At 37.6% G+C, this 18,364-nt stretch overlaps 1 protein-coding gene across 2 annotated transcripts in view; it reads right to left on the minus strand.

Annotated features, from left to right (window-relative positions):
• LOC123533937 (protein lin-37 homolog) overlaps positions 1-18,364 on the minus strand; it is a 121,234-nt gene that overhangs the window by 9,481 nt on the left and 93,389 nt on the right. Inside the window, exon 5 of one of the 2 annotated variants that reach the window (XM_045315925.2) lies at positions 12,767-12,895. The exons of the other annotated variant lie outside the window; for it this stretch is intronic. Coding sequence (XP_045171860.1) covers positions 12,767-12,895 — 129 coding nt within the window. The remainder of the gene's footprint in view (positions 1-12,766; positions 12,896-18,364) is intronic. 2 annotated transcript variants of the gene reach the window in all.

Below are 18,364 nucleotides of genomic sequence, written 5' to 3' on the forward strand. Positions count from 1 at the left end.
TCATATTTATTCACAGTAAAGAATGAAGTCAATAACTTCTGTAGTATTTAAGTTATGCCCCTGACAAGGTTTTCAAAAAAAGGGAAATAATTCAAAAACAGGACCATGAAGAGTTGTGGTTCCTTGTCATTGCACTCTCTCTCTCATTGACCTCTATCAATATGTAAAGTATGAAGTCAATACCTTATATAGTATTCTAGGTATGCCCCAGACAAAGGTTTCGGGGGAAAAAAAGGAGATAATTCAAAAAATGATTGCCTAGAGTTATGGTTCCAGTCACTGCACTACCTCTCATTGACCTCTATCAATATGTAAAGTATGAAGTCAATACCTTTTATAGTATTCGAGTTAGACACCGGACAAGGTTTTCAAAACAAGAGGGTCATTGACCCTAAAGCGCTCCCCTGTGTACAAGGCTTCAAGTGTGTTTGTATAACGTAATGGTACAAGTACAGAGTTATGTTTCTTCTATGTTAGCCCATATCATATACATGTCACACATATATTTGACAGAATTTAAACAATTATGGTAGACAGTACAACTCTGACATCACATGCCAAATATCAAAAGTGACCACGCCCTCTGGCAGCCATGTGTTTTGACCAATCAGAAAAACTTGAACAATATTTGTAGAAGGTCACACAAGGATAAGGACATTTGTGTAAATTTATTTACAATCGGGCTAACAGTTTTATACAAGAAGATTTTCTAAGTTTCTACTATATACATATAGGGAAAAGTGACCATGCCCACTGGCAGCCATTTTTTTTTTTGGTCAAAACGGCAAATTTGTGGGGATATGAATTCGTGGATTTCAAATTTTGAATATAAAATGAATGGGAATTTTACTTGTTTGTTGGGATTTAATTTCGTGGATCGACACAACCATGAAATCCACGAAAATTAGTCCCCCACGAATATTAATGATTTCACAGTATACACATATATGGAGAAGTGACCACACTCCCTGGCGGCCATGTTTTTTGATGAATCGATATAATTTGAACAATCTTGATAGAGGGTCACACAAGGACCATTTGCGTAAAATTGTTCTAAAATCGGGTTAGCAGTTTCACACAAGAAGATTTTTAAAGTTTCCACTATATACATATTGGGAAAAGTGACCACGCCCTCTGGCTGCCATGTTTTTTGACGAATCAAAATAATTTAAACAATCTTGGTAGAATGTTAAACAAGGACCATTTGTGTAAAATTATTTTAAAATCAGGCCAGCAGTTTCACATAAAAAGATTTTCAAAGTTTCCACTATATACGTATAAGGAAAAGTGACCATGCTCTCTGGTGGCCATGTTTTTTGACGAATCAAAATAATTGGAACTATCTTGGTAGAGGGTGACATAAGGACAATTAAATTTGTGTGAAATTATTTCAAAATCGGACCATCAATTAAGGAGGATGTCGTTTAAAGATTTTCTATTTTTAGCTCTGGCGGCCCCAATGTGCAACCATGCAGAACCATTTGGTACAGGACCATCCAAGGAACATCCATGCCAAGTTGCATACAAGAGGGTCATTATGACCCTGAATCGCTCACCTGAGAAATGCAAGCCATATGTTTAAAATTGTACACTGATGCTAAAATATTTGAAAGTAGGTCAGTAGGTCAGTAGGTCATATCCATGGTCACTGAAAGTCAATTTTAAGATTGGAGTGCAAAACTGTACATGTCATCCAAATTTCAAAACTGTATCTTAAAAAAAACAAGAAAGTAGGTCAGTAGGTCAAGGTCCCAGTCAAAGGTAATTATAATCAAACAGTCTAGGAAATATGATCTGATAATTTTTTAGGTTCCTACAATATTCCTACATAACTCATATAACAAGTGACCCCTGGGGCAAGGCCTCTTTCCACCAAAGGGGCATAATTTGAACAATCTTGTTAGAGATCCACTAGACAATGCTACATACCAAAAATCAAAGGTCTAGGCCTTGAAATTAAAGACAAGGGGATTAGTAAGTTTTTTTTCTATATAATTCTATGTTAAATTTGGGACCCCCAGGGCAGGGCCTCTATTCATCCCAGGGGCATAATTGAACAATTTTGATAGAGGACCACAAGGCAATGCAACATACAAAATATCAAAAGCCTAGGCCTTCCAGTTACAGGCGAGAAGATTTTTAAAGTTTTTTCCTCTATGTCTATATAAAACTTGAGACTCCCCCCCCCCATCCCCACCCCGGGCAGGGCCTCTTTTCACGCCAGGGTTATAATTTGAACAATTTTGGTAAAGGACCACAAGGCAATGCTACATACCAAATATCAAAGGCCTAGGTCTTGTGGTTTTAGACAAGAAGATTTTTAAAGTTTTTTCCTATATTAGTCTATGTAAAACTTGTGACCCCCAGGGCGGGCCCTCTTTTCATCCCAGGGGCACAATTTGAATAATCTTCATAGAGGACCATTAGATGATGTCACATGCCAAATACCAAGGCTCTTAACCTTGCGGTTTTGGACTAGAAGATTTTTTAAGTTTTTCCTTTCGGTTGCTATGGCAACCAGAGTTCTGCATGGAATTCAATTTTTTGAACAATTTTGGAATGGGTCCACCCAAGGATCATTTCTGTGAAGTTTGGTGTAATTCTGCCCAGTGATTTTCAAGAAGAAGACTTTTTCAGAAACTGCTGATGAACGCACGACGCACGACGACGACCGACTACAGACGACGGACATTGAGTGGTCACAAAAGTTCACCATAAGCCTTTGGCTCAGGTGAGCTAAAAAATCCATTCAGTGGTTTTAGAGGAGATATCTTTAAAACACAATTATTGTTGACGATGGACAGATGGGCGGCAAAGGCAAAAACAGTATGTCTCCCCCACCTATGGAGGAGACATAAATATCTAAGGCCTGGGCATTATGCTTCTGGACAAGAAGATTTTTAAAGATTTTTCCTATATAAGTCAATGTATAACAAGTGACCACCCTAACCCAGGTGTGGCATATAGTGACCCCAGGGTCATGATTTGAACAATCGTGGTAGAGAACCACTAGAGCATGCCATATACTAAATATCTAAGCTCTCGCAAGAATTTTTAAAAAGGTTTTTACCTGTACAAGTTTAAACCATGTACCCTTAACTTGCACCCGCCCCCCTGCCAGTTTTAACCCCAGGAGAATAATTTGATTAGTCTTGGTATAGGACTACTATAGGTTGCTACCAAATATCAAAGCCCTAGGCTATGTGGTTTTGTGCATGAAGGTTTTCGAAGTTTTCCCTATAGAAGTCTATATAAACCATGTGACCCTCAGGGCGGGGCCATATTTGACCCAAGGGAGATAATTTTAACAACCTTGGTAAAGGACTACTATAGGATGCTACATATTAAATATCAATCCCTAGGCCATGTGATTTTGTATAAGAAGATTTTTCTAAGTTTTCCTCAAAAAAGTCTATACAAACCATGTGCCCCCCAGGGCCGGGCCATATTAGACCCTAGGGAGATAAATTGAAAAAAAAACAACTTGGTAAATGGATGATGCTACATATCAAATATCAAAGCCCTAGGCCCTGTGGTTTTGGACAAGAAGATTTTTTTAAGTTTTTCCTTTCGGCTGCCATGGCAACCAGAGTTCTGTACGGAATTCAATTCTTTGAACAATTTTAAAGAAGACCATCTAAGGAACATCCCTGTTAAGTTTCATCAAAATTGGCCTGGTGGTTTAAGAGATGACCACAATAGCTCACTCACCCTTGAGCACTTTGTGCTCAGGCGAGCTAAAAAATAGATAAGACAAACAATATACATGTATTTATTGATTTGGACAAGAGGGTCATGATGATCCGGGATTGCTCACCTCAGTAATATGAGCTATATGTTTCAAAGGTCAAACTGATGCTAAAATATTAAGAAAGTAGGTCACATTTATGGTAACTGAATGTCAGTTTTAAGGTCGGTATAAAAAACTATACATGTCATCCAAATTTCAAGACTGTATCTTAAAAAACAAGAGATCACAGAGTGATCTTGGTGCCCACCATTGAGCCATTTTTGATTGTTCCAAATTTCAAGACTAGCTCAAGGTCAAATTTCATTTCAGTACACATCACTGTGCATGTGGCCCATGCATGTGGTCCAAAAATTTGAAAGCTGTAGCTTGAGAAATGTGAAAGTAGGTCACAAGATCAATTTCAAGGTCAAAGTTCATTTCGGTATACAAAACTATGCATGTGCTTCAAATTTGAAGCCTGTAGCTTTAGAAATGTGAAAGTAGGTCACTAGGTCAATCTCAAGATCAAAATTCATTTCGGTACACAAAACTATGCATGTGGTCCAAATTTGAAGGCTGTAACTTGAGAAATGTGAAAGTAGGTCACTAGGTCAAAATCAAGGTCAAATTTCATTTCGGAACACAAAACTATGCATGTGGTCCAAATTCGAAGCCTGTACCTTCAAAAATGTGAAAGTAGGTCACTAGGTCAATGTCAATGTCAATGTCACAGTGTTTTTTGTACACAAAACTATGCATGTGGTCCAAATTTGAAGGCTCTGGCTTGAGAAATGTGAAAGTAGGTCACTAGGTCAAAATCAAGGTTAAATTTCATTTCGGAACACAAAACTATGCATGTGGTCCAAATTTGAAGCCTGTACCTTCAAAAATGTGAAAGTAGGTCACTAGGTCAATGTGAAGGTCAAAGTTTTTTCCGGTGCACAAAACTATGCATGTGGTCTAAATTTGAAGGCTGTAGCTACAGAAATGTGAAAGTAGGTCACTAGGTCAAAATCAAGGTCAACTCATGTCAATGTTCATCTTGCCACTCAAAACTATACATGTGGTCCAAATTTGAATATTGTAGGTTATTGACAAGAAGATTTTAAAAGCTTTTCCCTATATAAGTCTATATGAACCATGTGACCCCCGGGGGCGGGGCAACATTTGACCCTAGGGGGAAAATTTGAACAAACTTGGTAGAGAACCACTAGATGATGCTACATAACAAATATCAAAGCCCTAGGCTTTGTGGTTTGGACAAGAAGATTTTCAAAGTTTTTCCCTATACAAGTCTATATAAACCATGTGAACCCCAGGGCGGGGCCATATTTGACCCTAGGGGGATAATTTGAACAATCTTGGTAGAAGACCACTCGATGATGTCACATGCAAACTAGAGATGCTTTTGAGAAAAGCGCATGTCTCCCACAACTGCCCCTATGAAAAATGTTAGTTTCTCTAGATGTTTTGGACGACTGGATCCAATTAGATGGTCTGGATGAGTGGATCCAATCAGTAATTCAAGGGCCATAAATCAAAAGTGCCTGGGCGGATTTGGCTAGTTATCGAACTTGGGTAAGGTCTTATGGCCAAAAACATTTTGTTCAAGTTTGGTGAAGATCGGATGAGAAATGTTCGACTTAATAGAGAGCGGACAAGAGTAAACAGACGGATTTTTTCGGAAATTCAAGGGCCGTAACCCTAAAATGCCTGGACCGATTTGGCTAGTTATCGAACTTGGCTGAGGTCTCATGGTCAAACATTTTATTCAAGTTTGGTGAAGATCGGATGAGAAATGTTCGACTTAGAGTGCGGACAAGCTTTGTGACAGACACACACACAGACACACACACACACACACACACAGACTGGAGTAAATCAATATGTCTCCCACACCAATGTGTGGTGGGAGACATAAATATCAAAGCCCTAGGCCCTGTGGTTTTGGACAAGAGGTTTTTCAAAGCTTTTCCCTGTATAAGTCTATATAAACCATGTGACCCCGGGGCGGGGCCATATTTGACCCCAGGGATATAATTTGAATTATCTTGGTAGAGGACCACTAGATGGTGATTCATACCAAATATCAAAGCCCTAGGCTCTGTGGTTTTGGACAAGAATATTTTCAAAATTTTCCCTATATAAATCTATGTAAATTATAAAAATAAACAAAGGGCCATAACTCACTCAATAATTGTTGAACCAGTCTGATTTTCAGGGGGACATAACTAGAGTACCAATACATCATTCTGACAAAGTTTGGTCAAAATCCCCCCCAGTAGTTTCTGAGGAGATGCGATAACGAGAAATTGTTAACGGACGGACGGAATGACGGACCACAGACGCAGAGTGATTTGAATAGCCCACCATCTGATGATGGTGGGCTAACAAGAAAGTAGGTCAGTAGATCACATTCATTGTCACTGACCCCCAATGACCCCCATTTTTAAGATCAATATGCAAAACTGTACAGGTCATCCAATTTTCAAGGCTGTATCTTAAACAAGAGGGTCAAGATGACCCTGGATCGCTCACCTGAGTAATATGAGCTACATGTTTCAAATGTCAAACTGATGCTAAAATATTAAGAAAGTCAGTAGGTCACATTCATGGTCAATGAAATTCAGTTTTACGATCAGTGTGCAAAACTGTGTATGTCATCCAAATTTAAAGGCTGTATCTTAAAAAATAACAAAGTAGGTCAGCAAGTAAAGGTCACAGTCAAGTGACATCATATTACTGGGGATCATCAGGTAATTATAATTAAACAGTCTTGGAAATAGGATCAGATAATTATTTAAGTATTTTTTCCTATATAACTCATATAATAAATAAATGACCCCGGGGCGGGGCCACTTTTAATCCCAGGGGCATAATTTGAACAGTTTTGGTAGAGGACTACTAGGCAATGCATCATACCAAATATCAAAAGCCTAGGTCATGCGGTTTTAGACAAGAAGATTTTTAAAGTTTTTTTCCTATATAAGTCTACATAATACTTGGGACCCCAAGGACTGGGCCTCTTTTCACCCCATTTTGAACAATTTTGGTTGAGAACCATAAGACAATGCTACAAACCAAATATCAAAGGCTTAAGTCTTATGGTTTCAGACAAGAAGATTTTTAACATTTTTTTCCAATATAAGTCTATGTAAAACTTGGGACCCCAGGGGTGGGGACATATTTGACCCTAGGGGATAATTTGAACAATCTTGGTAGAGGACCACTAGATGATTCTACAAACCAGATATCAAAGCCCTAGGCCCTGTGGTTTTGGACAAGAAGATTTTTAAAGTTTTTCCTTTTGGTTGCCATGGCAACCAGAGTTCTGAATGGAATTGGATTCTTTGAACAATTTTGAATGGGTGCCATCTAAGGATCATTCCTGTGAAGTTTGTGTAATTCTGCCCAGTGGTTTTCAAGAAGATTTTTTTAGAAAATGTTGACAGACACATGACGGACCATGCACGATGGACGAAGGACATTGAGCAGTCACAAAAGCTCATCATGAGCCTTTGGCTCAGGTGAGCTAAAAACAAGAAAGTAGGTCAATAGGTCACATTCATGGGCACTGAAAGTCAGTTTTAAGATCGGTGTGCTAAACTGTACATGTCGTCCGAATTTCAAGGCTGTATCTTAAAAAAGAAGAAAGTAGGTCAGTAGGTCATATTCAAGGTCACTGAAAGTCAGTTTTGAGATCAGTGTGCAAAACTGTACATGTCATTCAAATTTCAAGGCTGTATCTTAAACAAGAGGGCCATGAATGCCCTGTATCGCTCACCTGACCTAGGAATCATCAAGATTAACATTCTGACCATATTTCATTAAAATATGGTCATAAATGTGGCCTCTAGAGTGTTAACTAGCTTTTTCTTTGATTTTACCTAGTGACATAGTTTTTAACCCTACATGACCCAGATCCAAACTGGACCTTAAGATCATCAAGATTAAAATTCTGACCAAGTTTCATGAAGATACAGTCATAAATGTGGCCTCTACAGTGTTAACAAGCTTTTCCTTTGATTTAACCTGAAAACCTAGTTTTTGAACCCAGATGACCCAATATCGAACTCTTCCAAGATTTTATTGAGGGTAACATTCTGACCAAGTTCCATTAAGACTGGGCCAAAATTGTGACCTCTAGAGTGTTAACAAGCTTTTCCTTTGATTTGACCCGGTGACCTAGTTTTTGACCCCATAAGACCCAGATTCGAACTTGACCTAAAGATCATCGAGATTAACATTCTGACCAAGTTTCATGAAGATACAGTCATAAATGTGGCCTCTAGAGTGTTAACAAGCTTTTCCTTTGATCTGACCTAGTGACCTAGTTTTTGACCCCATCTGACCCAGATTTGAACCTGACCTATATATCATCAAGATTAACACTCTGGCCAATTTTCATTAAGATATGGTCATAAATGTGGCCTCTAGAGTGTTAACTAGCTTTTCCTTTGATTTGGCCTGGTGACCTAGTTTTTGACCCTACATGACCCAGATTCAAACTGGATCTTGAGATCATCAAGATTAACATTCTGACCAAATTTCATGAAGATACAGTCATAATGTGGCCACTACAGTGTTAACAAGCTTTTCCTTTGATTTGACCTGGTGACCTAGTTTTTGATCCCAGATGACCCAATATCGAACTCTTCCAAGATTTTATTGAAAGTAACATTCTGACCAAGTTTCATTAAGATTGGGCCAAAATTGTGACCTCTAGAGTGTTAACAAGCTTTTCCTTTGATTTGACCTGGTGACCTAGTTTCTGACCCCATTTGACCCGATATCAAACTCGTCCAAGATTTAATTGAGGGTAACATTCTGACCAAGTTTCATTAAGACTGGGCCAAAACTGTGACCTCTAGAGTGTTAACAGTCAAATTGTTGACGACGACGGACGGACGGACACAGGACGATCACAAAAGCTTGTGCTCAGGTGAGCTAAAAACAAGAAAGTAGTCAGGTCAAGGTTACAGTCAAGCGACCCCTAATTACTTGGGGTCATCAGGTAATTATAATTAAAGAATCTAGGAAATATAATCAAATAATTTCTTAAGTATTTTTTCCTATATAACTCATATACAAGTGACCCCCTTTTTTCACCCCAGGGGAATAATTTGAACAATCTTGTTAGAGAACCACTAGGCAATGCTACATACCAAATATTAAAGGTTTAAGCCTTGAACTTTCAGACAAGATTTTTAAATTTTTTTCCTACATTAAACTTTGACCCCCCCCCTCTCCCCCAGGGCAGGGCCTCTTTTCACCCCAGGGGCATAATTTGAATAATTGTGGTAGAGGACCATAAGGCAATGGAACATATCAAATATTAAAAGCCTAGGCCTTGCAGTTTCAGGCAAGAAGATTTTAAAAAAAAAAAATTCTATATATGTCTATGTAAAACTTGGGACCCCCTGGGTGGTGCCTCTTTTCATCTCAGGGGCATAATTCTAATAATCTTGGTAAAGGACCACTAGGCAACACAACATATCAAATATCAAAAGCCTAGACCTTGGAGCTTCAGAACAAAAGATTTTTAAAAGTTTTTTCCTATATAAGTCTATGTAAAACTTGGTACCCCCAGGGTGCAGCCTCTTTTCACCCCAGAGATATAATTTCAACAAACTTAGTAGAGGACCACAAGGCAATGCTACATACCAAATATCAAAGGTCTAGGTCTTGTGGTTTCAGAAACGTAGATTTTTAAAGTTTTTTTATGTAAGTCTGTATAAAATTGGGACTCCCGGGGTGGGCCTCTTTTCACCCAAGGGTTTTAATTTGAACAATATTAGTAGAGGACCATAAGGCAAAGCTACATACCAAATATCAAAGTCCTAGGTCTTGTGGTTTCAGACAAGAAGATTTTTAAAGGTTTTTTTTATGTAAGTCTGTATAAATTGGGACTCCCGGGGCGGGGCCTCTTTTCACCCCAGGGTAATAATTTGAACAATTTTGGTAGAGGACCACCAGGCAATGCTACATACCAAATATCAAAGGCCTCTGTCTTTTGGTTTAAGACAAGACGATTTTTAAAGTTTTTTTCCTATACATGTTTATGTAAAACTTGAGACCCCCGGGGCAGGGCCTCTTTTCACCCCAGAGGAACAATTTGAACAATCTTGGTAGAAGACCACTAGATGGTGTCACATACCTAATATCAAGCCTTATGCCCTGTGGTTTTTGACAAGAAGATTTTCAAAGTTTTTTTTTCTATATAAGTCAATATAAACCATGTGACCCCTAGGGCGGGGCCATATTTGACCCTAGGGGATAATTTGAACAATCCTGGTAGAGGACCACTAGATGATGTTACATACCAAATATCAAAGCCCTAGGCCCACTGGTTTTGGACAAGAAGATATTCAAAGTTTTTCCCTATATAAATCTATGTTAACCATGTGAACACCCACCCCCACCCCCGGCCTGGCCATATTTGACCCTAGGGGGATAATTTGAACAAACTTGGTAGAGAACCATTTGATGATGCCACATACCAAATATCAAAGCCCTAGCTACTGTGGCTTTGGACAAGAAGATTTTTTAAAAATATTCTTTTTGTTGCCATGGCAACCAGAGTTCTGTAAGGAATTCAATTCTTTGACTAATTTTCAATGAGGATCATGCAAGGAATATTCCTGTGAAGTTTCATCAAAATTGGACTGGTGGTTTAGGCTGGGAGGTGTTGACTGATGATGGACGGACGACAATAGACGCTGGACAATCACTGACCACAAAAGCTCACCCTTGAGCACTTCAAGTTTCAAAGCCATATGACAAACTGGTTTGACAAAATATGGACTGGTATGAAAAATTTAACTGATTTCCAAGTCCAAAAAGGGCCATAATTCAGCCAAAACAGTTGACAGAGTTATGTACTCTTGCCTACAGATGGAAATCATGATGATAAGCAAGTGTTCAAATTTTCAAAGCCACAATCATTCAAACAGTTTAGCCAAAACATGGACTTGTACGAAAACTGAACTGAATTCCAAGCCGAACAAGAGTACCGCCTTGCGGGTGCAGACGCTCATCGGATTTTTTTTTCTCTGTATAATAGAAATATTGTCCTACCCATGTATTTTTATGATATTTTCTAAGTCCAAAAGGGGCAATAATTCTTGCAAGAGCAGGATGTAGTTTAGTTCTGGCTACCATAACTTAACTGACGCTGTTTTTATTTTCTGATGGTCGCGTCCATTAAGTTATGGTGAAACCCCATTTGGTTAACTAACCAGTGTCAAACCGCAACATCTCGCAGTCTCCCGTGAGAAACTGATAACGTCATGCAAAAGTTCAGAGCACGTGGTTATTTTTGAAAATCAAAATTAAATTTTTGCATATCTATGAATTTAGCTGAATTATAAACATAAGTATTTTCAACAAAGTTCAAGAAAAACATACTTCAGAAGGTTTAAGTTCTCAGAAAAGGTCAATAAATAACGATTCTACACCACCTATCTGTTTTCAAAATGGAGAGTACCCTGATCTGTCACAACTGCAATGGCCGACAAAATATTGCAGACAGAGGTACCCATTTGAAACTTGTGTGAATAATTTGCATTCAAATTGTGTTGCATAGACTATTTTATGTCAGATCAAAAGAACAAGTATGCCCATGGGCAGAATGTCGTGCCCACCAGCTGTCTAAGTGTGACCTTGACCTTAGACCTAGGGATCTGGTTCTTGCACATGACACTCATTCTCATAATGATGAACATTCATGCCCAGTTACATCAAAATCCCACCATGCATGAAAAAGAAATGCTCCAGACAAACTTCAATTTGACCTATGACCTCCAACTATGACCTTGACCTTTGAGATAGGAACATGGGGTTTGTGCATGACACTCCTTCTCATTGAGGTAAACACTCATGCCAAATATAAACAAGATTGGTCCATGCAGTCAAAGTTATGGTCCAGACAAAGTCAGACGGACACACGCACTCATGCACGTACACCAACCTGCCAAAAGTGACGACTAAATCAAGCTCACTGCAAGCGGGCCCGACATAAATGGATTAGAAATATATGTTTAAAAGGTAAGTCCACTGCATTTCATTTGATGAAATTATAGCGTGACTTCTGTTTAGGTTTCAATACGGGATTCGTTTCAGCTCAGAGATCCGTAACAGCATATAAACATCTCTGAGCTGAATTTTTTTTAGCTAGATGTAGATATGTTTCTTGTCTTGTTGTACAGAGTCAGCTTTTGATGGTGAACAAGTGTTGCAAGTTTTAAAGCAATAGCTTTGATAGTTTAGGAGAAAAGCTGACCTAAACATAAAACTTAAGCAAGAAATCTGATTTTCTAAGTCCAAAAGGGGCCATAATTCTTGCAAAAAGCAATATAGAGTTACGGTACTTGCTGTGAAGAGTCAGCTATTGATGGTGAACAAGTGTTGCAAGTTTTAAATCAATAGCTTTGACAGTATAGGAGAAAAGCTGACCTAAACATAAATCTTAACCAGGCAATGCCAACTCCGACGCCTATCAAGTGATGACAATAACTCATCATTTTTTTTCAAAAAAATCAAATGAACTAAAAAGGGCCATAATTGCACCAAAATATTTGACAGAGTTATATACTCTTGCTTACAGATATAGGCTGTTATAATAAACAAGTGTTCAAAGTTTCAAAGCCACATGTCAAATAGTGTTTTACAAAACTTGGACTTGTACGAAATCTGACCTACTTTCCAAGTCCAAAAAGGGCCATAATTCAGCCAAAATAATCAACAGAGTTATCTACTCTTGCCTACAGATATAGACTGTTATAATAAATAAGTGTTTCAAGTTTGAAGTAAATATCTTTGATGGTATACAAGATATTACCATTTCATAAAAACTTTAACCGACGCCGGGGTAAATAGAATAGTCGAGCTAAAAAACATTACAGTGAAACTATTTTGAAACTGGGCAAGCAGTTCCAGAGATTTTTAAATAGAAAGACAATGACATTTATATGCAAAAACGAGCCTACATACTAAATTAGACGCATTATTTAGGCATTTAGTTGCACTTCAACTTACCTTATGAATATCTAATGGAGGATCACTGCTGAGTAAAGGTGGGGGTATTCTTGTATCCTGGTACCCTATACCTCTCTCAAACTTTAACTTGATTGGTGTAGGCATCTTAAACACATTACTTGGGTCATCCTAAAAATTAACAAACAGTTTAAGAAAGAACAAGAGGCCCAAATGGGCAAGAGTCGCTCACCTGAAGAAATCCTTTACCATCTGACTTTGCTTCTAACTGGGTTTGGTGAAAATCCTTTAAGCTGTTCATTAAAGCAAAAGTCATTTACAGGTTTTTTCTATATTTTGCTGTCACACACCAATAATGCTTAACCATTAGAAGAAATCACTCAAAGGTATTTCTATTTTAACTCTAGTGGCCCCTAAAAGGGCCCAAGTGCCCCTATTTGAACAAATTTTGCATATGACCTTATAATGATGTTAGCGGTTCATAAGAAAAAGTACTTAAAGGTATTTCTATTTTAAGCTCAAGTGGCCCCTAAAAGGGCCAAGTGCTCCTATTTGAACAAATTTTGCATTATGACCTTATAATGATGTTAGCGGTTCATAAGAATAAGTACTTAAAGGTATTTCTATTTTAAGCTCAAGTGGGCCCTAAAAAGGGCCAAGTGCCACCAACTGAACAAACATGGTAGACCAGTTTCTTGCCATTTACCGGCTAATGGTACTTTGCGGAATGGAACAGAACAAGTTAACAGGCACCCCATGGGGTATAATCAAAATGCAAAAAACAATGCTTTCAAACTAATCAGACCACCATCTCTGATAAAAAATAACCTATCGCATTTGATTCATTGTCCTGGTTAGACTCATGTTAGTGACAAATGAAGACTGTTCTTCTTTTCACTTACAGTTTGTTTAATTGTAGCTGTATCAATATAATTGTAACTATCTACAGTATTTGAAACTGAGAATGGGTGCCAATGCTTGCAAAACGTATTTGTTGCAGAAGCAGTGCACGAAACTAGTCAGTTGGTTGTCTGTGGTGCAAGCAGAAATCACATCAAGTAAAATATTTCTTGTTCCGTTCCGTTCCGCAAAATACCATTACCTATATAGCTAATGGTACTTTGCTGAACGGAACCAAGTCAGGAATAAAGCTCAGCTGCATCTAATGTAGAACTGACTAGTCTGAATATATTATAAACATCAACAGAAGTTAAATCATAATGTGTCAGATGTAATCCTTACTTGAAGATTACAACAAGACCATCCTTCTTTTCACTTACAGTTTCTAGGTGTATACTTGTTACTCAGATTCTATGTACTATCTACAAATTTAGAAACTGAGAATGTGTGCCAATGCTTGCAAAACGTATTTGTTGCAGAATCAGTGCATGAAACTAGTCAGTTGGTTGTCTGTGGTGCAAGCTGAAATCACATCAAGTAAAATATTTCTTGTTCCGTTCCATTCCGCAGAATACCATTACCTATATAGCTAATGGTACTTTGTGGAACGAACCAGAACCAATTCAGGAATAAAGCTCAGCTGCATCTAATGTAGAAATGACTAATCTGAATATATTATAAACATCACCAGAAGTTAAATCATAATGTGTCAGATGTAATCATTACTTGAAGATTACTATATGACACTCTGGACGGGGCCTCTTTCCCCCCAGGGGCATAGCTTGAACAATCTTGTTAGAGAGCCACTAGGCAATGCTACATACTAAATATCAAAAGCCTAGGCCTTGAATTTTCAGTCAAGAAGATTTTTAAAAGTTTTTTCCTATGTAAGTCTATGTAAAACTTGAGACCCCCAGAGCGGGGCCTCTTTTCACCCCAGGGGCTTAATTTGAATAATTTTGGTAGGGAACCAAAAGGCAATGCTACATACTAAATATCAAAGGCCTAGGTCTTTTGGTTTCAGACAAGAAAATGTTTAAGTTTTTTTTTCTATAACTCTATGTAAAACGTGGGACCCCCGGGACGGGGCCTCTTTTTCTCCAGGGGCATATTTTGAACAATCAATCTGTATAGAGGACCATTAGATGATACCGCAGGCCAAATATTAAGGCTCTATGCCTTGTGGTTTTGGACCAGAAGATTTTCAAAGTCTTCCGTATATAAGTCTCTGTAAACCATATGTTACCCCCAGGGCGGGGCTATATTTGACCCTAGGGGAATAATTTGAACAACCTTGGTACAGAACCACTATAATTTGAACAACCTTGGTAGAGGACCACTTGATGATGCTACATACTAAATACTTCATGTGAGGAAGCCATCAAGCTGGCTTAAGGAAGGTCGGAGGTTCTACCCAGGTGCCCGCTCGTGATGAAATAATGCATGGAGGGGCACCTATGGTCTTCCTCCGCCATCAAAGCTGGAATGTCGCCATATGACCAATAATTGTGTTGGTGCGACGTTAAACACAACAAATAAATAACATACTAAATATAAAAGCCCTATGACCTGTGGTTTTAGACAAGAAGATTTTTAAAGTTTTTCCTTTCGGTTGCTATGGCAACCAGAAATCTATATGGAATTCAATTCCTTGAACATTTTTAAAGAAGACGATCGAAGGAACATCCCTGTGAAGTTTCATTAAAATTGGCCTGATGGTTTAGGAGGAGATGCTGTTTAAAGGAAAGTGTAGACGGACGGACGACGGTGAGCGATCAAAATAGCTAACCTTGTGCATTTGGCTCAGGTGAGCAAACAAGAACATTTCAACAACAATTCAGTTCTGTTCTTAATAATATCAATTCATAGATTGTATTAATGCATTTACTCACTATATACAGGTACTTTTTGGGGTTGTGAGATATACAATTTATAACAGGCAGTTCATTCTACAAAAGTATGGGAGAAAAAACATTGAACATATCTGAAACCACAAGACTAATACCATGTAGATATTTCTGATGGCCTGACTTATTATACCTGTATTGTAATTCATGAGAAGATTTCTTCACAGAAACATAATATAATACATGTACTAAATTTACAATTCCAAACATTTATATTTCTATGTGTATCCAAAGTGATAAATCTCTGTCAGAAAAACCTGTCTGCTTTGCAACGTACAGTTCTGGAAGGGAACTTTTTATAGGATTTCTGTTTTATTCTGCTAACACCCCTGAAACTAGTACAAAGATGCTCTTTTTAATTATCTTTTATAATATAGGAACACTTAAATAAATTTGTCATACTGAATAAAGTTTAAGACAGGATATTAACAAGAAACTTCAAGTAGTTCTCACATGGTCTGATGCCCAAACAAACAAACAAAAAGTTTGTCTACCTACCTACCCTATTTTTTTCAGAGCCGTCAGCAGAAACAAGTAACTTTTTCAGGCCTTACAGGTTTCCATTTTTCATATTTTCGGTGATTTTTTTTATTTAAATATGTAATGAAATATTTTTATCAAGTAAGTTGAAAAAACGACAGTGTTCATTTTACTTGATTAAATAATATACGAGTCGAATATTCTTAAATCCTTAACACATAACTAAAACACGTACCCGCAGAAACGTCGCAGGAACCGAATTACATCTGTATAATAACTATGGAAGCATATCTTTGTAGTTTATTCAACTTAATTTCTTGGATTAAATCAAAAACGTTTCCTTTGACACGAAATACTGTTGCTGTACGTACACCATGGGAGGTTTATAGTACAGAAATATGCATTCATTTGTACAGCATTTTAATGAAAAAAAAATTGTCAAAAGTGTTGCAAACTTCTGTCAACAGTTTTACAAAATAAAAGCAGGTCATTATACTGAAGTTACAGTTGAATGTGATATCTTTTAAGTTGGTTCCGTTCCGTTCCGCAAAATACCAATACCCATATAGGTAATGGTATTTAACGGAACGGAACAGAACAGGATAGATTTATTTTAATGACACTATTAAAATAATTTAATTGATATGAATATATGATATTATGGAATTCCGTATACAGTCGACATTGTATTAAGAGACCACCCAAGGGACTGCTAAGAAGTGGTCTCTTAATGAATTTCAGTCAGATGAAAAGGAAAGTTATTTTAACTGGTAATGTAACTGTATTTATTATGAACATACATGTATGGTTTCAAAATCTGTTTTAACATCGTCAACACTTTTCCAAGTCCACTAACCGTGAAAATTATGGCTAGATTGTTTGTCAGTTTGACTGATACAAAGGTTAATTGCATTCAGTCATATGCAAAACGTACTCGCTAATTACACAAATGAAGAAATCCGGTAAAATTTTGGTACCCGATCGCTTAATAGATACTTTTGTTGAATAATTTACCTGTCCCCGAATACATTAATGTGGTCGCTAGTCGTTTAGTAGAAAAGTCTTTTAATGGAATGAATTTATATACTGAGAACGTTCCGGAGGGATTTTGACTGGTCGTTTAATATAACAAGAGGACCATGATGGTCCTGAATTGCTCACCTCTTCCCACATGACCCAGTTTTGAGTATGACGTCGTTTTTTTCTATTATTTGACAAAGTGACCTAGTTTTTGAGCTCATGTGACCCAGTTTTGAACTTGACCTAGACATTATCAAGATAAAAATTCTGACCAATTTTCATGAAGATCCATTGAAAAATATGGTCTCTAGAGATGTCGTAAGGTTTTTCTATTATTTGACCTATTGACCTAGTTTTCGAAGATACATGACCCTGTTTTGAACTTTATCTAGATATCATCAAGGTGAACATTCTCACTAATTTTCATGAAGATCTCATGAAAAATATGGCCTCTAGAGAGGTCACAAGGTTTTTCTATTTTTATACCTGCTGGCCTAGTTTTTGACCGCACGTGACCAAGTTTAGAACTTCCCCTAGATATCATCAAGGTGAACATTCAGATCAATTTTCATGAAGATCCATTGAAAAATATGGCCTCTAAAGAGGTCAAAAGATTTTAATAATTTTAGACTACTGACCTAGTTTTTGAACGCAGTTGACCCAGTTTCAAACTTGACCTAGATATCATCAAGATGAACATTCTGACCAACTTTCATACAGATCCCATGAAAAGTATGGCCTCTAGAGAGGTCACAAGGTTTTTTATATTATTTGACCTACTGACCTAGTTTTTGAAGGCACGTGGCCCAGTTTCAAATCTGGCCTAGATATCATCAAGGTGAACATTCTGACCAATTTTTATGGAGATCCATTCACAAGTATGGCCTCTAGAGAGGTCACAAGGTTTTTCTATTTTTAGACCTACTGACCTAGTTTTTGACCGCACATGACCCTGTTTAGAACTTGACCTAGATATCATCAAGATGAACATTCAGACCAATTTTCATACAGATCCCATGAAAAATATGGCCTTTAGAGAGGTCACAAGGTTTTTCTATTATTTGACCTACTGACCTAGTTTTTGATGGCACGTGACCCAGTTTCGAACTTGACCTAGATATCATCAAGTTGAACATTCTGACCTATTTTCATGAAGATCTCATGAAATATATGGCCTCTAGAGAGGTCACAAGGTTTTTTTTATTATTTGACCTACTGACCTAGTTTTTGAAGGCACGTGGCCCACTTTCAAATCTGGCCTAGATATCATCAAGGTGAACATTCTGACCAATTTTTATGGAGATCCATTCTCAAGTATGGCCTCTAGAGAGGT

The sequence above is a fragment of the Mercenaria mercenaria genome, chromosome 12, assembly GCF_021730395.1.
Source record: "Mercenaria mercenaria strain notata chromosome 12, MADL_Memer_1, whole genome shotgun sequence".
Lineage (NCBI taxonomy): Eukaryota > Metazoa > Mollusca > Bivalvia > Venerida > Veneridae > Mercenaria > Mercenaria mercenaria.